Consider the following 27,924-nt stretch of genomic DNA (forward strand, 5'->3'; position numbering starts at 1 on the left):
CGAACGAGGTGGAAACGAAAGGCTTGGGTGGCCTTGGTCATACACTCAGAGGTGCTTCTTCGTATCGTTCAAAACATTTTGCATTATCTTGTTGGAGCCTTATTCAGCCCTATAAGGTAGGCAGTGATACTGTCAGGTAGAGGAGACCTCGTCTTGTGGTAGGAAACATGACTTGTCCCCTTAGCTAAGCAGGGTCTGCCCTGGCTGTGTATGAATGGGAGACTACATGTGAGCACCGAAAGATCTTGCCCTCAGGGGATGGAGCTCCTCTGGGAAGAGCAGAAGGTTCCAGGTTCCCTCCCTGGCATCTCCAAGGAAGGGCTGAGAGAGATGCCTGCCTGCAACCTTGGAGATGCCGCTGCCACCCAGTCTGTGTAGACAATACTGAGCTAGGTGGACCAAGGATCTGACTCAGTATATAGCAGCATCCCATGTTCCATGCACTGACTGAGCATGCTCACTCTTCTGACCGTGTTCCGCCACCCACCCACCCCCGCCCTCAAATATATATATTACGCTCGATTAAGAAACATCCAGATGTTGAAGACGAAAACAGGACTATGGGGCATTCCCTTGCGGTGAGGATCTGGAGTTCATGCCACCAATGCACCTCAGGACAGAACCAGGGAGAACAAGGCGAGAGGCAGAAATTCAACAGGCAGAGCCCATCCTGGTGCTTCCAAATAGGAAGCTGTATCTGTTGCATGTCTACCTCTCGCGTAGATGCTACCCTGGTGGTGTTGGAGGGGGCGGTGCGGGTGGGGAGTTTCAGTCCAATGGCATAGTCCTGGTAAGGACTGAGAGTTAACAAGTCTTTTTCCGATGTAAATTTTTTTTTCTCTTCTGAAGGGAAAGGGTGGGTGGTAGGAAGACCTCGTTTGACTGCCGACTGAGGTGCCAGTAAAGAGTTAAGGTGAGAGAGACGTGAATCCTAGAGAAGGCAAAAGGGATCCTGCTTGGCCACACTCTGTCTTCCTGCCCCGCCCTCTTCGCTGTGGAAGAGGAGGACTCCCGGGATCATTTCTTGCAAGGAACCCCACCCCTGCTTGGGAGGAGGAGGAGGAGGGTGATGAAGGCCAAGGAATCGGGAGGAGTAAGTGGGTGGGAGAAGAAAGCCCAGGAGGTGAATGGGGGGAGAAGGGGGGAAGAAAGTCACCCCCAAGCAGCCCCCCCGCACTTCAGCTCATGGGGAGGTGGCCTGCGTGGGGCTGATGATCCCTCTGCAGTTCCTCCCAAGCCGAGACAAGCTTCTGTGCAAAAGGAGGAGGCTTTGAGGAGACAGAAGCCAGTTTTCCAGCTGCTTGCCCTCAATAGCTTTGCTGGGCCCTAACGGGAAAGACTGACAGTGGTCCCTGGAGGAGGAAAGGGGGAGAAGCAGATGTGGCGTGAATATTGGGGGAGGAAAGAGGGGTGGGGGAGAGAAGGGTGTTGTGGGCAGCGGGGGACGCACAGCCAGCCTTTTTGGGGAAGAGGCTCTGCATTGGTCTGTGACTTGCAAAGGAAGGAACCTCCTTCCATCCTGCAGGGGCCTTTTAGATTTGCCTCCTTTCCTATAAAGGGAAGCCTCTGTCAGGAGCCCAAATAATCCCCTTTCCTTAGTGAAATGCCTCCATGACTTGGGGGTGTCCTACTTCAAGCACAGAACCACGTTTTTGCTTTGCAGTACTCAGTGGCTTCATCCATTACAGCAGTTCCTGCTGCAAGGACCAGTCTGTGGATAAAACAACTTTGGCCTTTGGAACAAGGAATTGGAGATGGAAATGCAGGACTCAGGTGGCCCAGAGTCCATCAAGGCTGGGAACAGTGAGGAATTCTGGGAAAGGGCTCGGCAGGAAATCCTGCATAAGGACACACTCCCTTCAGATGTACAGTGCCAGCGCTTCAGGCAGTTCCGCTACCAGGAGGTTGAGGGACCCCGACAGGTTTGCAGCCGACTTCACCACCTTTGCCGTCGGTGGCTCAGACCAGAGCAGCACACAAAACACCAGATCATGGACCTTGTGATCCTAGAGCAGTTTCTGACCATCCTGCCCCCGGAGGTGGAGAGCTGGGTGAGGGAATGTGGAGCAGAGACCAGTTCGCAGGCAGTGGCCCTGGCAGAAGGTTTCCTCCTGAGCCAGGCAGAGGCCAAGAAGCAGGAAGAGCAGCAGGTGAGAGAGTTGGTGGAAGATTAAATAAGTTCTCTTCATCATACCTTCATGTATATAAAAAAATTGATATCCCACCTTTCTGCAAGACCTCAGAGTGTCACTCATATGAGAAAGATGTAAAACTAATTAAGGATTAGGTCTGCTTACTGAAATGGAGTCTCATATAAGCAAGGAGAAATGTCCTTCATTTGCCCAGATTTCTCTCAGTGCCCTTGCAGGGGGAAGTATCCTAACCCTCCTCCCTCCACTCACCCTCCCCTGCCATTGCCTTTTCTAAACACTGGCTGCCCCTTCCCTGCCTGGGATTTCTGTTGGCTTTTCAGGTGCAGGGGCCATTAGCAGAAGCAAACCTATTGGTTTCTGAGGCAGAGAAGACTCTATCAGACGCCAGATTGAAGCTGCTGTATGGAGGGAGCTTTCGGGAGGATCATGCTGCTACCATTTCACTGGGTAAGGAATAACAGATCCCACTTCTGCTGGGTCTCCCTTAATCCCATGTGCCTAAAAAGGGGTATTTCTTGGTCAACCTGCATCTGTCTGTGGGGGACGAGCAGGGGTGCACTACTGAAATGCTGTGGTGGGCTGAAAGCAACCATGACTTGGTGTGCAGGGGCTGACGGTCAATGTTTAGTCCCTAAATTTAGGGCACTAATTATTAAAATTTAATATATTAATTAATTGAATTAAATCAAATTAAAATGAAATTCATTGAAATTAATTTAATAATATTTAAACTGTAGAAGCTCTTGCAGGCCAAGGTGAATCAAATTAAATTGGATTAAACTTCATGACCATTATTTTTATTATTTATTTATTTATAATATTTCTATACCACCCAAAACTGGCAACAAAACCCTTATGGCAACAAAACCCTGATTGGATAACCAGAAATGTGAATTGGGGCGGGGGGCAGCTCTTTCAGATGGTGTGGAAATCCAAGCCGAGTCATTCATTCCTCAATCCAGTTGTGACTTAGGAATTAATTGAATGGAGGAATTCAGTTGGAACATAGGTGGGGCCACCACTCCACAGGAGCAAGGGCAAGGTGGTGCGTTCTCCGGCCTGCTCCATCTGCCCTCCCCCACTCCCACGCCTCCCTGTCCACTTTCAGTTGGGACTAGGAGCTTCTTGGAAAGGAGGGCGAGCGGCTGGGAAGGGGAGCAGAGCGCTGCCTGGCCCCCCTCTCTGCTGCCCTGGCTCCCCTCGCTTCCATCGGGGCCTGGCAATGAGGGGCACATGCCTTCTGATGGAGACGGAGTGTGCATGCGTGCCATCATTCTCATCAGGAGGGCAGAGGGGCTCAGGAGGGAGAGCACCAGCTCCCACCCACATGCTTTCTTTGCTGGTTCAGCCGGCAGCAGCCGCCCCAGGCACATGCCTCTGAGAGAGAGAGGGAGTGCAGGACCTTTAGGACTGCCTGCCCGCCAGCTAGCCTTTCCTCCACTGGCCAAGCAAGAAGTATGTACACAGAGGGGCTCCCTCCCCTGACCCCCGCTCCCTTCTCCCCACTAGTTTCCAAGCCCCTCGCTGCTTCTGGGAGCTTCCTGGAAAGGAGGGCCCGTGTGCGCCCTGAAAGAGACACAGAGCACCTGCCTGCACTGAATGAGGCCACGCATGTGCCCTGTATCTTCTTCAGGGCTCAAACGCTCCCGGCCCCCGAGGGGCTCAGGAGCTGGTGGGGAGAAGTGAGTGGGGGCGGGGGGAAGCGAGCCCCATGGAGGGCTCAGGAGGCGAGTAGCGGGCCAAGAGAAAAGTCCTCGTGGGGTGGATGTTGTGCTGCTCAGGCCTGTTTTATAGTCCACAGCTGATGGGATGGACAGAGGACCGTCAACCTGATCAGAGCTGCGTTGGAGCAGGGAGCTTTTAGAGTAGTTGCCCTGTAGGCTTGATGGGCAGGGCAGCACGCAGGGAGAGAGACTGGGGAGTGATTTTGGCTCCTCTTCTCTCCTGTCCTCGCCAAAGTGCTGCTCCCTGCCAGAAACATGTCCATGTAAATGTAACATTTTATTGCTCGACACAAAAAGTATCGCTTTTGTCTCTCTTAGTTCATGGAAGACCACTGGTGGTGTTGACAAGCTCATGGCTCCCCTGTGTGGATGGAGAAACAGCTTCTACCCAACCAGGTCAGGTAGGAGAGGGATCATGTGGGGGACAGCCTAGGTGCCTTTCCCTGAGCCTGAAATAATATTTGCCTCTCTGTGATCTGCCCACTAGGAAGGCCAGGAGGCCATGAATCCTTCCAGAAGATCCTAAGCTGCTTCATTTTAATTCTCCTCAGATTTGTGTATGGGCAGGGGCGCACCTAGGAAATTTGGACGCCCAGGCCACACACACACCCCTCGCAAGACCATGCAAAACCTTCTTTGGGGAGCCTGCTCTGCCAAATCTCTGCCAGTTTTTCTATTTTTAAATTTCTTACTGTGTCCGAGGGGTGGCCGCGGGGGTGGGGAGCAGAGTAGTCCCTTTCCCCACCCGGCAGCGGGGACCAGAGCAACGCTGGGCCCCGTCGACTCAGACCAGCATCTTTTAGTAACTGGGAGGTGCACCTGTGCAGCTTATCAGTCAGTCCCCACCGCCGGAGGGAGAGGGAAGAAGGGCTGCTCTGCTCTCCCACCCCACCACAGCCACCCCTCGGTGTCAGAAATCCCGCCATCCAGAAGGGAAGTCCAGGAAGGTAGCCCACAATACAAACTGGGCTGCAGAAACGAAACATGGCTTGGAATAGTTCTCTCTATATGTCTTGGGCTATATGGCTGTCGACACAAGGGCTGACAAATGTTGTCTTCTAGCGGCTAACAGAAAGCTGTTGATGTGCTTTATAGTCCAAGCTGATAACTCTCAGCTGGCAGGGATTCAAGGCTTATCAGCCCTCTGCAAGAGGCATTTACTCCTCCTGATAGTTTCCAGATGTGCTCTTCGCCTTGTGACCCGCCTTTGCTGTGGAGTCAGTGGGGGTTGCCTGCACAGCTCATCTTCTAGTCTGTCCGGCGCTGTCTCTGCTGTCTCAGACTGCTGTGCCTGCTCTGAAATATCAGCCGGACCTTCCTCAGCCGTCTCTTGGGAACTGACAGCCGGGCTCTGCCCCTCAGGCACCCCTGCATCAGCTGAAAGGCTGTCAGCTTCCCCTTCTTCCTCGCTATCTGAGATCGAGGCCGTGACACTCGGACACAGTAAGAATTTTTTTTAAAAAACCAGAACAGCGGAAGTTTGGGGGGCAGCCATGGTGGGGCTGACGGAGGCACACAGCCACGGACATTTGGAGGTGCTCCCCGGACCTTGGAGGACTGGACTGGGCCCCCAAGGTCCGGGGGTTAGAGCACCACTGTGTTATAGGGGTGGGCGGACTGTTTTCTGACCTGTGAGTCCAATATGTTCTTGTTTCAGAGTGCTGTGTTCTTTGAGGAGATGGCTGTGCATTTCACGGAGGAGGAGTGGGCTCTGCTGGATGCAGACCAAAGAGCCCTGCACAGAGCAGTCATGGAGGAGAATAGGCAGAATGTGGCCTCTCTGGGTAAGGCTCCCTCACTCTCCAGGAATGGCTGCTGCTGCTTACTTTATGGGGACCTAGCATTCCTTGTGGGTGTATTCTTCTGACAGGATGGTGGGGGCTCTCTGCTGGGTGGGGGAACATTTATCCAGCTGCCTGTGGTTGGAAGTGTTGTTGCTGGAAGTGTTCGGTTTCAATTTCAAGGGCGTCTTGCTGGCTTGCCTTGGGAGGATGTGGAATATTCTGAGAAAGTGCTTCTCTTCCCTGTGTTTGAAGCCTGCTGACTTTTCCACCAAGATTACTTATCCCACTTGAATTTCAAGCCAAGCTGGGAGAACAGCAGCTTCCTTCTGGCATCAGACTGATGCTTTCTGCTTTAAGCAACACAGCATCACCGACTGGCTTTGGGGGCATTGGGATGGGACCCTCTGCCAGCTGGCACCCCTGTTTGTGTTTGGTGCTTTGGAGGCCATTGGGTGAAGCTGTGCAGGCTGCAGCCGGACCATGCCCTGAAGCGGGACTTTGGATATGGAGAATGGGCCGGGAGGGTTGTGGTGAGAGCCGTGATGAGCTCCTTTGGCATCCTTCTGACCAGCTGATACATAAACTGCGGAGGATGAGCCTTAGTGGGGGGAAGAGGTGATTTGGCAGGTGGGCTCCAAATCCTGAAGAAAATATTCCCAGTGAATAGCAGAGAAACTGATGCATTGAGCGGAATCTTGTCTGCACTGACGGGAAGCATCTCTCCAGGGTCTCTTGCACAGAACTTCTCAACCCTGCTACCCAAAGCCTGAACTGGATGTGTGGAGGACTCAGTCTGGGGCCTTCTGAATACAAATGCTGCGTGTTCTTTCTCTGCACTGATGGCTCTCCCTCCTGTTTGTTTCTTTATTTAACACATTTCTATACTGCCCAAAACTCACGTCTCTGGGCGGTTTACAACAAGCATACCAAAAATTAAAACTTTAGTTAAAAGAAATGATGACAAAAAACTTAACAGTAGTTAAAACAAAATAAATGACATCGTAAAAATTAAAACATTACAACAATTTAAATTTAAAACAACATTTTAAAATGATGCTGAAACTGTTAAAACAATATTTAATTAAAATCCTGGATTAACAGGTGTGTGTTTAAAAATTCTCAGAGATGGGGAGGCTCTTCTTTCAGCAGGGAGCGCGTTCCAAAGCTCTGGGACAGCAGCAGAGAAGGCCCGTCCTCGAGTAGCCAGCAAACCAGCCGGGGGCAACTCAGATGGGCCTCTCCGGATGATCTCAATGGGCAGTGGGGTTCCTAACAACGAAGATGTTCTCTTAAATACCCAGGGCCCAAGCCGTTTAGGGCTTTGAAGGTTATAAACAGTCTCACCCAGGAGTAATTTAAAACAGAAGCCCCACTATTAAATGGCCCCCCCTACAAATACCTGAGCCAGGATGCCTGGCCCTGGTCCTCGCTGTCCCCCGAAGTTGCTCCCCCAAAGGGACAACCCCCTTTGCTGTCGCCCCTTGGTTGCAGGCCCACCACCACTGGCAGCACTCTCAATAGCCCTGAGCAGCACGTTCTGGCAGATGGAAACCAGGTAACTGCCAAGTCAGCCCCTGTGGGCCTCAGTCCTGCAAAGCCTCAGCACAGTCCAGCAGCTTGTCCTGGGGGGCAGATAGTAAGGGGGGGGCAGAGACAGAAGCCGACAGGCAGGCATCCAGTCCCTCACCCTTGGGTCTGCCTGGGGGCAGATGTTCCTCCTCCTCTTCTCTCCTGCAGGCTATGTCTTGTTGATGTATCTCTTGTAAACTGGCCTTCTTCCATAGGGTTCTGATCAGCAATGGTGGGCTTATTGGATTATTCCATTATATTGGGAAACTATTCATTCGGTAGAGACAAAGGAACTGCTCGATCCTGTTGGCTGAGATGTAGGAACTGTTCAAAGCAACTGCAAAGGTGACCCCACTGGAGTTTAGGTAGTTTCACTCACTCTCTCACTCACCCCAGTTCCAGTGCCGGTCCTGTAGTCGCTGCCACCCGTGCTGTCCTTAGGGGTTTGTGGGGCTGGGGGCGAATCAGCATGTTTGGGGGGCCCTTAACCAAATAAATCAATAATACACATTGCCTATTACCAAGACATAAATATATACACTTTTAAGACATTTGCATCCCGAAATTCAAATTGGAAAGCATCATACCATCATCCATCCAAATAGTTCACAGAATGCCCATTGCTCCTCCATTTGAAAGGAAGAAAATCATCCATCTGTTTCTGAAACAATATTTTTTATCCTACATTTCTATTCTGCTCTTCCTCCAAGGAACCCAGAGCAGTGTACACAGTTACTGATGTTTTATCTTCACAGCCACCCTGTGAGGCAGGTATGGCTGAGAGAGACATGACTGGCCCAGAGTCACCCATGGAGATTCATGTTTGAACAGAGATTCCAACCTGGGTCTTCCTGGTCCTAGCCCAACACTCTAACCAGTGTTCTTTCTATTTTTTTAAATCAGAGAATGTTTTGTTCCGGGCATCAGTATCAGAGCAGTGTGTGCACATGTGAATAATTAAAATAAATAAAGAAAAATAAATAAATAAATAAAGTTCTTGAAGAATATGGCTTCCCTGGGGGTCAGATGCTGACAATAGCTGACAAATCCTGACTCAATTTAATAGAGGACGTTCTACTATAATTTAGCAGCCCTTTTAGAGCAACTCCCAAGTAGTAATATTGACTCATTGAGTGAGGATCTCAGCCAATGGCTTTGGCCCAAACCACGGCTGACGTGCTGCAGCATCTTCCACCAACACAACTCCTGTTCTGAGACTGTGGCACTTATAAATGGGAGCACCGGGGGGATTGTGCGAGGGCGCTCTTTTGTGTGCAGGGGGGTCAGGACTCCCTCTGATGAGGGTAGTAGCACAGCGGTTATGCCAGCGGCAGACAGTGCATCATGTTGACTCATGAAGACAGTGGGGAGACCTTGTTATAGGAGGACCTAGGAAGCTGCTAGGAAGACTATTCCTTGGATGACCATTGGTCCATCTAGCTCAGCGTTGTCTACACTGTCTGGTAGCAGATCTCCAAGGCTGCAGGCAGGAGTTCCTCCCAGTCCTGCATGGAGATGCCAGGGACAGAACCCAGGACCTTCTGCATGCAAGCATGCAGAGGTTCTACCACCAAAGATGGTCCCATTCCCTAAGGGGGATATATTAAAGTGCTCACATAGTATCCCATCCAAATGCAATCCAGGGACAACCCTGCTTAGCAAAGGGGAACATCTTGAGCTTCGACACTTCCTGGCACCTCCAGTTTCAAGGACTGCAGGGGAAATAACCATGGATCTTTTCTGCTCCCTTGATCCCCCGATGGGTGCCACTGGATGCAAAACTTCCCCCTTCGCCTGCTTGGAAGTCGCTCAACACTTGCAGCTGTTTGCCATCCAAAGGCCATTGTGGCTGGGGACGATTGGAGTCACCATCCAACCATAGCTAGGGACCAAGGCAAGGAACCACGGCACTAGCAAAGGATGGGGGTGGGGCTCGAGAGAGAGAGAGATTCACAGCAGCTTCCACTGTTTTCCGGATGGGGCATGTTTTAAATCTTATTATAAATCGAGAAATGAAAACTGCATTATACATGCATGCAGCCAATTTGCAGAGATAAGCAAAAAGAAATGTTGTAAGACTAATTGAGACAGGGTATATGCATTTTTTAAAAATACAGACATAAATAAGAGAGAATTCTTTGGCATTTAAACCACACAAAAAGAGAGAGAGAGAGTTTATTACATTATTTTAACAACGTTTCCTTAGGAATATCTTCTCTTGGATGCTAATGCAATAAACTCTCTTTCGCTTTTTTGTGTGGTTTAAATGCCAAACAATTCTCTCTTATTTATTACTGTATTTTTTAAAAAATGCATATACCCTGTCTCAGTTTGTCTTTTTTCCCCCAAATTCAATTTTTATTGATTTTAACCATAATATTATTATCATTCATAACAAACAGAATAAATCAAAATGGACTTCCCGCACACATCTCTTCATGAAACATCAACTGTAAAATTTACCCTTGCTATAATAATAATTCAAAACATAAATTTAAACCCTTACAAACACAGTTAATCTACCCAACCTGCATTTCCCCCCCTAAATTTCAAATCCTGCTGTAAGATCCATAGTAGGAAAGTAATTTTTTAGATATAACAAAAATGGTTTCCAATCTTCTTTAAAACATTCTAAGTTTTGGTCTCTTATCAGTGTTGTAAGCAGAGGCGTAACTAGGGAAAACGGCGCCTAGGGCAAGCACTGAAATTGCGCCCCCCCCCCAACATACATCTGACTGATACACGTTTCAGAAAACTTTTATTTTAAATATTAAAAAATTACAAAAATTACCAAAAATTTCAAAATGCAATAAATAACCAAAAGTGCAATAAACAACCAAAAATGCAGAAATTGCAACTCAAGCTCATTAATTTTCTAATTAGCAAACTATGACATGCCTGAAAATCATAACTTGGCCCTCCTTGCTTTCATCGATGCAAATTGGTCTATGATGCTATCAAAGTTAGTTTTGTCTGTTTCTCTAACTCTAACCACTACACCACGCTGGCTCTAGTCCATGAAAGCCTGTGCTACAACAAATGAGTAAATCTTTAAAATGCCACAAGACTGCTTGTGTTCTGACTGCATCAGACAGCATGGCCCCTCTGGAAACTGTCACTACAGAAGAGCAGCAGCCCAACTTTTTAAAGTATGATCATCTTGATTGCAGTCAAGATTCAGAAGTCTCTTATCTTGACTTAACAATTTGATGGATTTTGTGTTTGCAATCAAGATGATCACACTTTTAAAAGTTAGGTTGCTGCTCTTCTGTAGTAACAGTTTCCAGAGGGACCATGCTATCTGATGCAGTAAGAACATAAGCAGTCTTGTGGCATTTTAAAGATTAACTCATTTGTTGTTGCACTATCATGGACTAGATGAAGTGAGCTCAAGTCCACAAAAAGAATAGAGGGAACTCTTTGGGGACAGAGGAAGCCAAGTAGATGTTATCTTTGCTTTTCTGTAGCACTGAACTAATAAAAGCTAATCAAATCATTCAAAAAGAAAAAAGATCCTTACTAATACCCCAAACCAGAAACCAGCACTCCACTTCTGTGTTGTGTGACCCCCCCACCCCTTGCTTTACTTCTTTAACTCTTCTTTTCCATCCCAGTATCACTATGCAAGAAGAGAAAGAGATCAGCCCATCTTACAGATTTACATATTTAAGTACTGTGGCCAAAGCCGCTCTTTGTCTTTGAATGGTTTTAAATGGTTTATTCTTCTGTTGGCTTTGGGGTTAAGATTTTGTAAGCTGCCTGCCTCAAATAGTTTTGAAGAGTTGAAACAACAACAACATTAGGCAAAAGGGGAGTGGGGGAGGAAGAGGAAGAGGTCTAAAACATACCAAACCCCAGAGACTGGAAGCCAAGGATCACTAAAACACACCCAAGGCAGGGAGGGCTCGCTTGCTTGCTGGGGGAAGCCCTGCAGAAAAGAAGAAACCCCTCCCCACACCTTCTGTTCCGAGCAAGGCAAGAACTGAAGTGTGTGTGTGTGTACGCGCACCCCAGGCAGGGGACAGACACACGCTGGACTGATTGGGGAGGGGGGTGGAATTGGGAAAAGCGAGCAAGGGAACAAAAAGCAACACGCTCGCCTCCTAGCAATGCGATAGCTCTGGCCCGCGGATCCGAAAGGGCAATCGCACACACCCTTCCCCCTTCCCACCTCCATACAACCTACTATCACCTCCTCCAAGTGGAGGTAGGCGAGAAGAGCGGATTGACAGCGAATCAGTGATCAGAATTTCCATAACAGAGAAAAAGAGAGTCTGACGTAAAGTTCCTGCCTTGGGCTGAAGTAACCATTGCACTGCATGACGCTGCTCCGAATATAAATGAAACAGCATATGGAATCAAAACGCTGCAGAAACACACCCACGAGAGAGATCGTAGATTATTTTGAGAGCAGTTTACTTACTTGTATGCATCTAGGTATGCAAAAACAAGAATCAATAACGAACAGTCAGCAGGCTGGCAGGCAGCAGCACACGAGGAAGTATCTACAGCAGCACGAGAACACCCAGCAGTTGCTGCTCTCTCCCCAAGTTAGTCCACGTGGCCGTGGTGCCGGCATGCTCTGATTGAACTGGCGTGGCTGGGACGCTCACGCTCTCCGCCAGCCAATGGGCGCCCGCAAGTCGACCCATCACCCACCCAGATGTAGAGCTGCTGCTGCGCCTGGTGAGCGAGGTGACTGGGTTGGGGAGCAGGGCGCCACCCTGAGCCAGAGGCAGCAGCGCCGGTAATGCAGTGAGCCTGCTGGGCGGCAGCACAGCACAGCAGCACTCGAACTTCCACGTGGTCACGTAGGCATGTGCTCTTTTCAGGAGTGCGGGGGCGGGGGGCCGGCCAGCCGGCCGCCTTTTCTGCCAGCCAGTGGGAGCGCCCGCCAGCCACCCCCGCAGCCCGGAATTTGGGGAAAATTTTTTTTTGAAAGAAGAAAATTTTTTTGTGGTGGAGCTTTTCTGGGGCATCGCGCTGCGCCCCTCCCAGAGTGGCACCCAGGGCACGTGCCCTGCCTGCCCCCCCGATCGTTACGCCCCTGGTTGTAAGTTTTGCCATCTCCGCATATTCCAAAATTTTTATCAGCCAATCTTCTTTTGAAGGCAGTTCATTACTCTTCCATTTCTGTGCATATATTATTCTGGCCACCGTGGAAGCATACATGAAGAGTGTTAAGTTATTTGTAGAGATTACTCCTTGTGTTATTCCCAGCAGGAAGCCTTCTGGCTTCTTAGGAAATGTCATTTTAAATATTTTCTTTAACTCATTATATATCATATCCCAATGGGCCTTAGCCTTCCCATAGGTCCACAACATATGAAAAAAAGTACCTTCAGAATGTCCACACTTCCAACATTTGTTTGAAACATTTTTGTACATTAATGCCAATTTTTTTGGTGTCAAGTACCATCTATACATCATTTTATAATAGTTTTCTTTTAAAGCATAACATGCAGTGAATTTTAAATCAGTTTTCCATAGTTTTTCCCAGGCTGCCATTTCTATATTATGACCCACATCTTGAGCCCACTTTATCATGGACGTATTAACCACTTCCTCTCTTGTCTCCTCCAGAAGCAGCAATTTATACATTTTAGAAACTAATTTTTCATCGTTTTGACATAATTCCTTCTCAAAATTTGAAATCTGATCCTCAAATCCAACTGTAAAGTCTTTCTTATAAATCTCATTTAACTGATGATACTGAAACCAATCTCTGACCAAATTTTGTATTTCAGTTAAACTTTTAACTTAGAATCCTTCTCCTGAAAATGTAACAAATCCCTATAGGTACCCCAACACATTTGCGTATGTGATAAGGCTTCAATCGGAGATATCCATAACGGAGTTTTAGGTTCCAACCAATTTTTATATTTTAACCACACCCTTATTAAACTCCTTCTCACATAGTGGTTCAAAGAGTCTTTATGTATTTTACTTTTTTCATACCACAGATACGCATGCCATCCAAACCTTCTGTCAAATCCCTCCAAATCAAGAACTCTAGGGTTTCTCAATGTTATCCAATCTTTTAACCACGTCAAACAAACAGCATCAAAATACAACCTTAAGTCTGGTAGGGTAAGACCACCTCTTTCCTTTGCATCTGTTAAATTCTTAAAATTAATTCTTGGTCTTTTCCCCTGCCAAACAAACTTAGTTATGTCCTTCTGCCATTGCTTAAAACAAGTTAAAGTGTTGATTATGGGAATATCTGAAAGAGAAATAACATTTTAGGCAAGACATTCATTTTCACCACTGAAATTCTTCCCATTAAAGACAAATTCATTTTAGACCATCTTTGTAGATCAATTTTCACTGAATTCCATATTTTAACATAATTATTTGAGAACAACAAGGAGTTGTTATTTGATAACCAGACCCCCAGGTATTTAAATTTCTTCTCCACTTTCAACTCACTTATTTCAGAGAATCTGTCCTTGGTTTTCTGATCCATATTTTTAGTCAAGACCTTGGTTTTGGTCTTATTTATATAAAATCCAGCCAGCTGACCAAATTGTTGTATTTTATCTAAGAGTCTTTCAATCTTGTCCATTGGTTTTTCTAAAAACAGCACAACATCATCTGTAAAGGCTCTCAACATGTAGTCTTGTTTCCCAATTTTGGGACCATGTAATTTATCATCTTCTCTGATACTTCTACAAAGCACTTCTAGAACCAGTATAAAAAGCAATGGGGAAAGTGGACATCCTTGTCTAGTCCCTTTTTGTATTACACAGTTGTCTGATAGTTTCCCATTTACAATAATCTTAGCATATTGCTCCAAATAAATTGTCTTAATTGCCCTTATAAAATTGTTGCCAGCAGTCATTACCTCTAGTAATCTCCACATAAATTGCCACGAAATATTGTCAAAAGTTTCTCTGCATCCAAAAAAATCATCGCCATCTGTTTATCATTATGTTTTTCATAGTACTCCAATACATTCAAGACTGTTCTGACATTGTCTCTCAGTTGTCTCTTTGGCAAAAATCCAGCTTGATCTTCATGAATAAAATGCCTTAATATAACCTTCATTCTTCTTGCCAAAATGGCAGCAAAAAGTTTGCAATCATTATTTAAAAGTGAAATTGGTCTATAATTTTTAACTAACGTTAGGTCTTGATCTGGTTTTGGGATTACTGCAATATTTGCATACTTCCACGAATCCGGCATAATCCCTTTTTGTAAAATATCATTCATAGTCCATTGACGAGGTTGTAAGATTTGATCTTTAAATGACTTATAGTACAAAGCTGACAGTCCATCAGGCCCTGGGGCCTTGTTGGACTTACTTTGATTTATTGCTTCTATTACTTCCATGATTGTTATTGGAGCATTCATAATTTCTATTTGTTCCTCAGAAAGTTTTGGAATATTTTTGGTCCTAAGAAACTGCTCAATTTTTTTATCTTCAACTATTTTACCTTTGTATAGTTCTGAATAGTATTTTAAAAATTCCGCTCTTATTTCCTTTCCATCATAAGAGAGCCCAATTTTTGTAAGTATTTTGGATATATAATTATTCTTTGTCTCAAATCTAATTTCCCAAGCTAACAACTTGCCTGGTTTGTTTGCAAACTCGAATGTCCTTTGCTTAGCATATTTCAAATCAAGTTCATTTGCTATTAACATAGAAAGTTGTTGTTGTTGTAGCATTTTGATAGCTTGAGTGACCGTCTTCATATCTTTAGCCCATAATAGTTCCCTTTCCTTTTTGGAGATCTGCATCAGTAATATCTCTTTTTTCAATCCTCTTTGTTTTTTAAAATATATATTTTGCTGTATAAAAAAACCTCTCATAACCACTTTACTTGCATCCCAGACAATTTTGTTGTCCATTCCTTGGTTTAAATTCAATTCAAAATAGTCCTTTAACTTCTTTTTTGCTTTCTCCACGTCTATTTTTTTTCAGGAGGTATTCATTCAATCTTCAACGAAATGAAGTCGTTCCTTCCTTCTTCCATGTAAAACAAATTGGATTGTGATCTGAAAAGGTCCTAGGTAAAATATCCATTCTTTTCATACGTGGTGTAATAGCTTTAGATGTCCAAACCATATCTAACCTTGAATGTGATTGATATATCTCAGAAAAATAAGTATATTCTTTTGCATTGGAATTTTTAATTCTCCACAAATCATAAAGATCCATGTGTTCTATTAAATCAAAGAATGCTTTAGGAAGTTTACCTTGTAAGTTCCTATCCGATATATCGGATTTTCTGTCCAAAGATGTCGAAACAACTCCATTAAAATCTCCCAGTATAATCAAATTGACATTTGATAACTCCGCCATCTTTTGATCCAGGTAATTATAAAATTCGACTTTCTTTTCATTAGGGGCATAAATTCCAATTATCATCGTTTTAATTCCGGAGATTAGAATTTCCAGTGCTAATAACCTGCCTTCTTCATCATTAAAAATCAATTTAGGTTCAAATTGTTGTTTGACATAGAATACTACCCCTCTTTTTTTTTTCTTATGTGAAGAAACGAATTCGTGTCCTAAAGCGTTATTAACCAAAAATTTTCTATCTTGCTTTCTAATATGGGTCTCTTGTAAGCACACAATGTCAAAATGTTGTTTCTTAAGAAAATGAAAAACTCTATTTCTTTTAACTTTTGTATTTAAGCCATTAACATTCCAAGAAAAAATTCTGTAATTTCATTTGTAATCCATGTGATCTAATTCAAATTATGAGTTGAAGGAGCAGGATGCTCAGGAGATAAGTCTTTTTTATATTTCCGCCAAAATTCTTGCACTTTAAGGGGCTCAGTGAATCTATTCTTCTTGCCCTTGTAAAAAAAAGAAACTCCCTCTGGTAGTTCCCACCTAAAGCGTATTCCATTGGCATTTAATGCGTCAAGTCAAAAATTTGTAATCCTTACGTTTTCTTAAGATTCTAGCTGGAATTTCTTTCAAGATTTTTATCTGGTGAGCTTCAATTGTGAGGGCTGTAGTAAAATGAGCCTGAAAAATTTGCTCAGTAATTGATTTAGAGCTAAATTGCACCAAGCAATCTTTAGTTAATTTATTTCTTGTAGCAAAATCCGAGTTTAAACGAAAAGCTATCTCAACCTCCATCTCTCCAGCTGTAATTCCCAGAAGTGATGCAAGTTCCTCTGCAAGTAATTTTTTAATGTTCTGGTCAGCTTTCTCTGGGATGCTCCTAAACCTTAAAATTCTCTCTTTTTGTCTTAATTCCAACAATGCCATTTGATCTAATAATTTTTCTTTGTCATCTTTCAGTGATCCCACATCCTTCTCTAAAGTGTCAACCCTTGATTTAAATTCTTTGTTATCTTGTGCTATTTTTTTTACTGTTTCTTCAATATTTGATGTTCTATCATTTATTTGTTGCAAGTTTTGTTTCACTTGAGCCATATCCGAAGTAACTTGTTGGAGAGCAACAGCATTTGATTGAAGTATTTGTTTCATCTCTGATAGCTTTTGATCCATATCTAGAGGCGTTTTGGTTTCCCCCACACCTGGAAGGGAAAGTTTCCTGGGTTGTAAATGTATCTGACTTTGGTGAGACTTCTCTTTCCCTTTCATAGTATAGTGGAAGGGTTAAAAAGGAAAAAACACTTGCACAACAGGGTTTAATGTCCTTGATCTCAAAAAAGAAAGTAAAAGCCTGTGTTTGTTTCCCAAGTATAAACAGTTCTGGACCACAGCTTCTGTATCTTATCACTGGCAGTTAAAATTTTCTCATGGTAGTGTGAAACACCTATGGTTCTAATTGGTTGACAAAATGATAGACAGTCTCCACAGCAAACAGCAAAAGTCTCTTCCATAAACTTCACCCGACAGCAATAAAAGAAAAGTAGAGAGAGAGAGAAAATGGTAATTCCCACTAATAAAATCTTTTTCCAGGTATTAAAAAAAATTTTAATCAACAGTTCAGGTCTTAAGTTCCAATATTTAGCAAGCAAGAAGATTGAATTCCCCTCCTTAATTGTAATGGGGGGGGGAACCTTACAGCTGTGTCTTAAGTTCTGTGGCGTCTTTCCCAGAAACGCAGGAAGAATTCCAGCAAGTTGTCATCATCAATCACTTGAGAGGTGAGCTTCTTGAACTTTAGATCATTAGTTAAATCCAAACCATAGAAATTGTCTGCCAATTAGCTTCGGTCATAAGATTTTTGAGAAAAAGATAAGCTTGATGGAACTCTGCCTCCGCTGCTTGACCTAAAACAGAAATTGGGTTCTTCAACCCAATTCTGAATTAAGGAGCTGGATTAGGAGAAACGGTGGGTTATCTTGAGTCGATCCTTTAATCCAGGATGACATGGGGGGGGGGTTGAAGCCTCAAAACCCTCTTGTTTTCTCCTCCTCGATCTCCCCCTTTCAGAGAAGCGTGCAGCTACATTAGCAATCCAACTGGAAGTCCCTGTCTCAATTAGTCTTACAACATTTCTTTTTGCTTACTTCAGAGAATCTCACTTATTTATTTATTTTTATTAAATACAAGTTCCTATATATAATATTTTTGATGACTTTTATTGATGAAGTAAATACCGTCTGGAAGGAACACCACCTATCACACAAATGGAATAATGCTGTGAAGTTGTGTATCTCACTAAGTAAACTCCAAGTAAGAATCTAACCCCTTTCGACAAATCATTATTTTAGGAACAACATTTATAAAAAATAATGTTTAGATTATTACAGACAGGATTATTAGATTATTACAGACAAGAAAAGCATGTCTTTGTGATTTGATTGATTGATTGATTGATTGGATTAACATATTCTTATGCCGCCCAAAACCCACGTCTCTCAGCGGTAAAACACCAGTTAAAACAAAGTAAATGATACAGCAAAACACTGCTACAATTCAATCCTTAAAACATTTTAAACCGTGTTAAAACTATTAAAACAATATTGAATTAAAAGCCTGGGTGAATAAATACGTCTTTAAAGACTTTTTTAAAGTTGTCAGAGTACCAGAGAACAGGTTAGAACCAGCACCTTGTATTTTGCCCGAAAACTTATTGGCAGCCAGTGTAGATCTTTCAAAACGGGAGTAATATGGTCTCTCCTAGATGACCCAGAGACCAACCTGACAGCCACATTCTGTACCCAGGGCAGCCCCACCTAGAGTGCATTGCAGTAATCCAGTCTGGAGGTTACCAGCCTATGTACCACTGTTCCTGAGGTCATTTATTTCAAGAAACGGATGCAGGTTGCACATCAGCCAAAGCTGATAGAAGGCACTTCTGGCCACTGCCTCAGCCTGGGAAACCAGGGAGAGGTTTGTATCCAGAAACACCCCCGGACTGCGTGCTACTAACTTCTGGGGAAGTGTGACCCCATCCCTGGTAATATTATCAATGTCTTCCTAAAATTATTTAGTGTAGTTGTCTCATATATAAACAATCACCTTTCTTTCCATGTTTTTATCTAAGAGGACTTCCCATATATGTCATGGTTTATCTTCACCAAAAGCACTGGTAATAACTACACCATTAGACAATTCAATGGAACTAACAGTAAATGAAAAGCAAGAATATCCAAGAACTCGTACTACACATTTCTTGTTACTTTCTCAAAGAATCACATTTGCTGAATCCAACCGGGAAGAAGGCAACGTTTTCTTTTCATGTTACAAGCAACAGAGACCTCACATTGTTCCACAAGCAAGCAGCAAGCAGGTGTAGCAAGCTGCTCCAGCCCAAACAGAAGGGGGAAGGGCGGGTGGGAGGAGGGATCAAAGAGAGATTTGGAAGTTGGAAGGAAAGACGGGAGGAGAGAAGAGAGGAAGAGCAAGGGGGAGGGGAGCCCCAAGAGGAAAGTGCTGTGAATGTAGCAATGGGGCACGCAGGAGAAGGGCCAGGGGCAGTTGGGGTCCAGAGAGCAGTCCAAACAGCCACCAAAAGCTACACCCCAAACTCTGACTCCAGAGGAGTCCCACAAGGGGCAGAGAAAGAAGGAAAACCAGTAAGGAGCTGACAGTAACACCAGAAATAGGAAGTGAAAAGAAAAGAGAAATGAGCAGGGAGATGAAGAGGAGGAGGAGGAAGAAGGGGGCAAGGAGAAAGAGAAAGGAAAGGGGGCTGAGCGGGAGGTGAGAGAGGGAACTGAGGGCGGCTGCTTCGCTCCAGTCAACTGCGGCTCCTGCTTGCTGGTTGTTACTGCCTCCTGCTCGTCCTCCCTGATGTCTGTCTGTCTGTCTCTCTCCTGCATGGCGATGGCTCACATGTGTAAGTGCACGCACACACAGCACAGGTGCCCTCTGAATGGTAGCAGTCAGCCCTCACTTCCTCCTTGTGGCTTGGGAGCGATATTTGGAGCGGCAGGGAAAAGATGGCACAGGGGAAACGATATGCAGCAGCCATCCCAGAGCACAGGGAAACTGTGCGGCAGCTGGAATGGGCTGAGCGGGGAGCCACACCTCTGTACGTGCTCCCTCAGCCGCACAGCTTAGAGCCCCAAGCCGGAAGTTCCAGACAGCAGCGGGACAGAAGCTAAGATCAGCCCTTGCTGCCACCACTCTCCGCTGGTGAGGGGCAGGTCCAGTGGATGCTGTGAAGGTGGTGCTCCCATGTTTAGGATCATAGAGACCAAGTCCTATCATGCACAGGGCTCCTTCACAGCAACCCATTCAACTTCACGGCTGGGTGGGAAGCCCAATCCAATCTACACTGCACCATTCTTCATTTAATGTCAATCACTGGACATGGCTTTCATGATTTGCTTCCTGTTCTGAAGTCCACTTTTACTTGGCTTTATTGCTTGATTTTGACGCTTCTTTTCTACCTGCAGTCTATACTCTGCTTCTTTTTTTCTCTCTTTCCTAGCAGATGATGGGTTGGAAATCAAGACTGAAGGAGAAGCATGCGGGTCACCAGTAGAAAGAGCAAGATGCAAAAAGAAAGGACAACAGAGAAAAGCAACAAAAGAAAGCCATGAAAGGAAGAATGAATCTCCTCCTGTTCATGCTGGTGTCTCCCAAGAAACACCAATCCAAGAAGAAATAGAGAAGGGAAAGCAAAAGAGGCATCCACTCTCATGTGAGAAAAGCATTGCTTATAAATTGTGGCTGAAATGTCACTGGGGAATGAAGAGAAGGGCGAAGAAACCATTTAAGTGCTTGGTGTGTAGAAAGAGCTTCAGTCAGAACTCACATCTAAGAGAACACCAAGGAATTCATACAGGAGAGAAACCAATTAAATGCCTAGAGTGTGGAAAGAGCTTCAATAAGAGCTCTGATCTTAATAAGCATGAAAGAATTCACACAGGAGAGAAACCATTTAGATGCTTGGAGTGTGGAAAAAGCTTCAGTCAGGGTTCAGATCTTAGAAAACATCAAAGAATTCACACAGGAGAGAAACCATTTAGATGCTTGGAGTGTGGAAACAGCTTCAATCAGGGTTCAGTTCTTAGAAAACATCAAAGAATTCACACAGGAGAGAAACCATTTAGATGCGTGGAGTGTGGAAAGAGCTTCCTTCAGAGCTCAAGTCTTAGGAGACATCAAAGAATACACACAGGAGAGAAAAAATTTCCATGCTTGGATTGTGGAAAGAGCTTCAATAAGAGCTCAAATCTTAGACAACATAAAAGAATTCACACAGGAGAGAAACCATTTAGATGCTTGGAGTGTGGAAAGCGCTTCAGTCAGGGTTCACATCTTAGACGACATCAAAGAATTCACACAGGAGAGAAACCATTTAGCTGCTTGGAGTGTGGAAAGAGCTTCAGTCAACGCTCAGGTTTGAGGAACCATCAAATAATCCACACAGGAAAGAAACCATTTAGATGCTTGGAGTGTGGAAAGAGCTTTATTCAGAACTCACATCTTAGCCAACAGCAAAAAATTCACACAGGAGAGAAACCATTTAGATGCTTGGAGTGTGGAAAGAGCTTCAGTCAGGGTTCACATCTTAGACGACATCAAAGAATTCACACAGGAGAGAAACCATTTAGCTGCTTGGAGTGTGGAAAGAGCTTCAGTCAGCGCTCAGGTCTAAGGAACCATCAAATAATCCACACAGGAGAGAAACCATTTAGATGCATGGAGTGTGGAAACAGCTTCAATCAGGATTCAGCTCTTAGAAAACACCAAATAATTCACACTGGGGAGAAACCATTTAGATGCTTGGAGTGTGGAATGAGCTTCAATCAGGGTTCACATCTTAGAAAACATCAAAGAATTCACACAGGAGAGAAACCATTTAGATGCTTGGAGTGTGGAAAGAGCTTCAATCACAGTTCACATCTTAGACGACATCAAAGAATTCACACAGGAGAGAAACCATTTAGATGTTTGGAGTGTGGAAAGAGCTTCAATCAGGGTTCAGTTCTTAGAAAACACCAAACAATTCACACAGGAGAGAAACCATTTAGATGCTTGGAGTGTGGAAACAGCTTCAGGCAGGGTTCAAATCTTAGAAGACATGAACGAATTCACACAGGAGAGAAACCATTTAGATGCTTGGAGTGTGGAAACAGCTTCAATCAGGGTTCAGTTCTTAGACAACATAAAAGAATTCACACAGGAGAGAAACCATTTAGATGCTTGGAGTGTGGAAAGAGCTTCAATAAGAGCTCAAATCTTAGACAACATAAAAGAATTCACACAGGAGATAAACCATTTAGATGCATGGAGTGTGGAAAGAGCTTCAATCACAGTCCACATCTTAGAAAACATCAAAGAATTCATGCTGGAGAGAGACCATTTTGATGCTTTCAGTGTGGAAAGAGCTTCAGACAAAGAGGACATCTTACGAAACTCCAAGAAATTCACACAGTAATTCAAGAGCTCAGTTGGAGCTCATATCTTAAGAATCACCAAGGAATTCACATAGGAGAGAAACCATGTAAATGCCTAGAGTGTGGAAAGAGCTTCAATCCTAACTCTCATCTTACCCAAGATGAAAGAATTCACACCTAATAGGATATACATTTTTTAAATGTAGATAGAGGTTCCATCTCACTTCCCCTTCCCAAAGATGCAGTAGAGGAGAGTGGAGCAGAGACTTTCTAGCCACCCCCTCCTCTCCCCCACTCCGAAAGAAGAAGGGCGGGGACAGAGGAGCTGTGGTGTGCAGCAGTGTTTCCTCTCATGTTTAGAATAGGTGAGCGGTAATAGTTTTTTCCTGGGCAGCAGCATCAAGTCAGTGTGCGCACAGAACTCATTCTTACTTACACACAAACAAAAACAAAGAGTTACTGACTACTGCACAAAAGAAATGTTTGCATGTTGGGAAGGAGGCTACATTTAGAATGCTTCTTCCTGCCATTTAGTTCCCAATGTGCCAAGTATGTGGGTTCGTCATACATTCAGTCAGATCAGCTGGCAAAAGTTGTTAATCTCAGCTTTACCATCCCAGTGAAATCTAGGTTTGACTACTGCAATGCGCTCTACCTGGGGTTGCCTTTGTACATCGTTCGGAAGAGGCGTTTTGCTGTTTTGCTGTTTGCCATTGAATATGTCTATCATTAAACCAGCCAATTAAAGCAAGGAGGCGTTTCACACTACCGTGAGAAAATTCAACTGCCAGTGATAAGATATATGAGTTGTGGTGTGGAACTGACTCTATTTGGAAAATAACCCCAGGCTTTTACTTTCTCTCTCGAGATCAAGGACACTAAACCCTGTTTTTAAAGTGTTCTATTTCCCCCCCCCTTCTATATTACGAAGGCGGGGGGGGGGGAGGACAACGCAAACAAAAAACAAAAAAACCACAGCAAAGTCAGATACAAACTCAATTACAGCCTAGGAAACTTTCCCTTCCAAGTCCAGGTTTGGGGGAAGCAAAAATGTCTACAGATTTGGATCAGACATTATTAGCCATGAAACAGCTACTGGAAACAAATACAACCACCCTTCAACAAGTCAGTTGTGATATGTTACAAGTGAAACAGAATATACAACAAATCAGACAGGATACACAGACACTAAATGATAGAACATCAAATACTGAAGAAACGGTTAAGAAATTATCATAAGACAATAAAGAATTTAAAACAAGGGTTGATACTTTGGAGCATGATGTGTGGTCACTGAGAGATGACAAGGAAAAATTATTAGATCAAATGGCACTGCTGGAACTCAGACAAAAAGAGAGATTTTTAAGGTTTAGAGGTATTCCAGAAAAAGCTGTTCAAGACATCAAAAAATTGCTTGGGGAGGACCTTGCATCACTTTTGGGAATCCCAGGTGAAGAGATGGATGCGCAGATTGAGGTAGCTTTTCGTTTAAATTCAGACTTTGCTACAAGGAATAAATTAACTAGGGACTGTTTGGTACAATTCAGTTCAAAATCAATCACTGAGCGAATTGTTCAAGCCCATTTTGTCACAGCCCTCACTATTGAAACCCAGCAGATAAAAATTTTGAAAGAAATACCATCCAGAAGTCTAAGGAAACATAAGGATTACAAATTTTTGACAGATGCTTTGAATGCCAATGGAATATGTTTTAGGTGGGAAATACTTGAGGGAGTTTCCTTTTTTTACAAGGGCAAGAAGAATAGATTCACTGAGCTCCTCAAAGCACAAGAATTTTGGCGAAAATACAAAAAAAAAAATTATCTTCTGAGCAGCCAGCTCCCTCAACACATAATTCTAATTAGACCAGATGGATTACAAAATATGAGATCACAGGATTCTTTCTTGGAACATTAATGGGTTAAATACTAAAGCAAAAAGGAATAGAGTTTTTCATTTTCTTAAGAAACAAAATTTGGACATTGTGTGTTTACAGGAGACACACATTAGAAAGCAAGAAAGAAAATTTTTGGTCAACAAGGCTTTAGGACAAGAATTTGTTTCCTCAGATAAGGGGGGAAAAAGAGGGGTAGTATTTTATGTTAAACAACAATTCGAACCCAAGTTGATTTTTAAAGATGAAGAAGGTAGGCTACTAGCCTTGGAGATTTTAATCTCTGGAATTAAAACGGTGATAATTGGGATTTATGCTCCTAATGAAAAGAAAGTTGAATTTTATAATTATTTGGACCAGAAGATGGCTGAGTTATCGAATGTTAACTTGATTATATTGGGAGACTTTAATGGTGTTGTCTCTACATTTTTGGATAGAAAATCTGATATATCTGAAAGGAATCTACAAGGCAAACTCCCTAAAGCATTTTTTGATTTAGCAGAACACATGGATCTTTACGATTTGTGGAGAATTAAAAATTCAAATGCAAAAGAATATACCTACTTCTCTGAAAGATATCAATCTCACTCAAGGATAGATATGGTTTGGACATCCAAATCTATTACGCCATGTATGAAAAGAATGGATATTTTACCCAGGACTTTTTCAGATCATAATCCAATTTGTTTTACATGGAAGAAGAAAGGAATGGCTTCATTTCGTTGGAGATTGTGGAGAAAGCTAAAAAGAAGTTAAAGGATTATTTTGAATTGAATTTAAATCAAGGAATGAACAATAAAATAATCTGGGATGCAGGTAAAGCGGTTATGAGAGGTTTCTTTATACAGCAAAATGCATATTTTAAAAAGCAAAGAGGATTGAAAAAAGAGACATTACTGATGCAGATTTCCAAAAAGGAAAGAGAATTATTATGGGCTAAAGATAAGAAGACGATCACTCAAGCTATCAGAATGTTACTACAACAACTTTCTATGTTAGTAGCAAATGAAATTGAACAGAACTTGAAGTATGCTAAGCAAAGGTCATTTGAGTTCGCAAATAAACTAGGCAAGTTGTTGGCTTGGAAAATTAGATCTGAGAGAAAAAATAACTACATATCTAAAATACAAAAAATGGGCTTTCCTATGATGGTAAGGAAATAAGAGGAGAATTTTTAAAATACTATTCAGAATTATATAAAGGCAAAATAGTAGAAGATATAAAAATTGAGCAATTTCTTAGGACCAAAAATATTCCAAAACTCTCTAAGGAATATATAGAAATTATGAATGCTCTGATAACAATCATGGAAATAACAGAAGCAATAAATCAAAGCAAGGCCAATAAGGCCCCAGGACCTGATGGATTGTCAGCTTTGTATTACAAATCACTTAAAGATCAAATTTCACAGCCTTTGCAATGGACTACGAATGACGTTTTCCAAAAAGGGACTCTGCCGGATTCTTGGAAGTATGCAAATATTGCAGTAATCCCAAAACTGGATCAAGACTTAACGCAAGTTAAAAATTACAGACCAATCTCACTTTTAAATAATGATTATAAACTCTTTGCTGCTATTTTGGCAAGAAGAATGAAGGTTATGTCAAGACTTTTTATTCATGAGGATCAAGCTGGTTTCTTGCCAAAGAGACAATTGAGAGATAATGTGAGAACAGTTCTGAATGTATTGGAGTATTATGAAAAACATAATGATAAACAGATGGCGATGATTTTTTTGGATGCAGAGAAAGCTTTTGATAACGTTTGGAGACTATTAGATGTAATGTGCGTTGGCAACAATTTTATTAGGGCAATTAAGAAAATGTATTCGGAGCAATATGCTAAGATTATTGTAAATGGGTAACTATCAGATAATTTTAAAATACAAAAAGGGAATAGACAAGGATGTCCACTTTCCCCATTGCTTTTTATATTAGTCCTAGAAGTGCTTTGTAGAAGTATTAGAGAAGATGATCAACTACAAGGCCCCAAAATTGGGGGGAAAGACTACAAATTAAGAGCCTTTGCGGATGATGTTGTGTTCTTTTTAGAAAATCCAATGGACAAGATTAGAAGACGCTTGGAAAAAATGCAACAATTTGGCCAATTGGCTGGATTTTACATAAATAAGGCCAAAATGAAGGTTTTGACTAAAAATATGGATCAGAAATCTAAGGACAGATTTCTGAAATAAGTGAGCTGAAAGTGGAGAAGAAAGTTAAATTTCTGGGGGGCTGGCTGACAAACAACAATTCTTTGTTGTTCTCAAATAATTATGTTAAAATATGGAATACAGTGAAAATTGATCTACAAAGATGGTCTAATATGAATTTGTCTTTAATGGGAAGAATTTCAGTGGTGAAAATGAATGTCTTGCCTAAAATGTTATTTCTTTTTCAGACTATTCCTATAATCAACACTTTAACTTGTTTTAAGCAATGGCAGAAGGACATAATTAAGTTTGTTTGGCAAGGGAAAAGACCAAGAATTAATTTTAAGAATTTAACAGATGCAAAGGAAAGAGGTAGTCTTACCCTACCAGACTTAAGGTTGTATTTTGATGCTGTTTGTTTGACGTGCTTAAAAGAATGAATAACGCTAAGAAACCCTAGAATTCTTGATTTAGAAGGATTTGATAGAAGGTTTGGATGGCATTCATATCTGTGGTATGAAAAAAGTAAAATACATGAAGACTTTTTGAATCACTATGTAAGAAGGATAAATGAGGGTGTGGATAAAATATAAAAAAATGGCTGGAACCTAAATCTCCGATTGAAGCTTTAACACGTAAAGAAGCAAATATGCAATTGCAATGGGGTACTTATAGGGATCTGTTATATTTTCAAGAAAAGGACTGTAAGTTAAAGAGTTTAACTGAAGTACAAAATTTGGTTAGAGATTGGTTTCAGTACCACCAGTTAAATGAAATATACAAGAAGGATCTTAAAGTTGGATTTGAGGATCAGATGCCGAGATTTGAGAAGGAACTATGTGAGAATGATGGAAAATTAATTTCTAAAATGTATAAGCTCTTGCTTTTGGAAGAGACAAGAGACGAAGTGGTTAAAACGACTATGGTAAAGTGGGCTCAAGATGTGGGGTGTAATATAGAAATGGCAGCCTGGGAAAAATTATGGAAAACTGATTTAAAATTTACTGCATGTTATGCTTTAAAAGAAAATTATTATAAAATGATGTATAGATGGTATTTGACACTAAAAAAATTGGCATTAATGTTTAAAAATGTTTCAAACAAATGTTGGAAATGTGGACACTCTGAAGGTACTTTTTTCCATGTGTGGTGGACCTGTAGGAAGGCTAAGGCCTATTGGGACATGATATACAATGAGTTAAAGAAAATATTTAAAATGACATTTCCTAAGAAGCCAGAATCCTTCCTGCTGGGAATAACACAAGGAGTATTTTCTACAACTAATTTAACATTTTTTATGTATGCTTCTACGGCAGCCAGAACAATATATGCACAGAAATGGAAGAGCAATGAACTGCCTTCAAAAGACGATTGGGTGATAAAAATATTGGAATATGCGGAGATGGCAAAACTTACAATATCGATAAGAGACCAAAATTTAGAATGCTTTAAAGAAGATTGGAAACCATTCTTGTTGTATTTAAAGAACTATTTTCCTACTATGGATTTTACAGCAGGGTTTGAAATTTAGTAATAATTGCAGGTTGGGAAGATTAAAATCGTGTTTGTAAGGTTTTAATTTATGTTTTGAATTATTATTATAGCAAGGGTAAATTTTATAGCTGATGATTCACGAAGAGGTGTGAGCGGGAAGTCCATATTTGTTTATTTGTTGTGAATGTTAAGATTATTGTTAAAATTAATAAAAATTGAATTTAAAAAAATTGTTGTTTATAATTGTTTGGTTTTTTGTTTATTTTCATGAACTGCCCAGAACCTTTGGAGTGAGGTGGTATATAAAATACATCAATAAGAAGAGAGAAGAGGCAGGTCTACAGATGGGGTATGCCCACATCAGTGGCTGCTCCTTTGGTCACTGCCCCTGCCTAGTTTCATAATAAACAGATTGCATGTAAAGCTT

At 42.6% G+C, this 27,924-nt stretch overlaps 1 protein-coding gene across 1 annotated transcript; it reads left to right on the forward strand.

The window, feature by feature from the left end:
- Positions 1-986: 986 nt before the first annotated feature.
- LOC128347451 (oocyte zinc finger protein XlCOF6-like) lies at positions 987-27,727 on the forward strand. The gene is made up of 5 exons (XM_053302149.1): positions 987-2,150; positions 2,474-2,600; positions 4,196-4,278; positions 5,535-5,661; positions 20,043-27,727. The coding sequence occupies exons 1-5, from the start codon at positions 1,755-1,757 to the stop codon at positions 21,926-21,928; spliced, it is 2,619 nt and encodes an 872-aa protein (XP_053158124.1). The 5' UTR covers positions 987-1,754; the 3' UTR covers positions 21,929-27,727.
- Positions 27,728-27,924: the final 197 nt, after the last annotated feature.

The sequence above is a fragment of the Hemicordylus capensis genome, chromosome 2, assembly GCF_027244095.1.
Source record: "Hemicordylus capensis ecotype Gifberg chromosome 2, rHemCap1.1.pri, whole genome shotgun sequence".
Lineage (NCBI taxonomy): Eukaryota > Metazoa > Chordata > Lepidosauria > Squamata > Cordylidae > Hemicordylus > Hemicordylus capensis.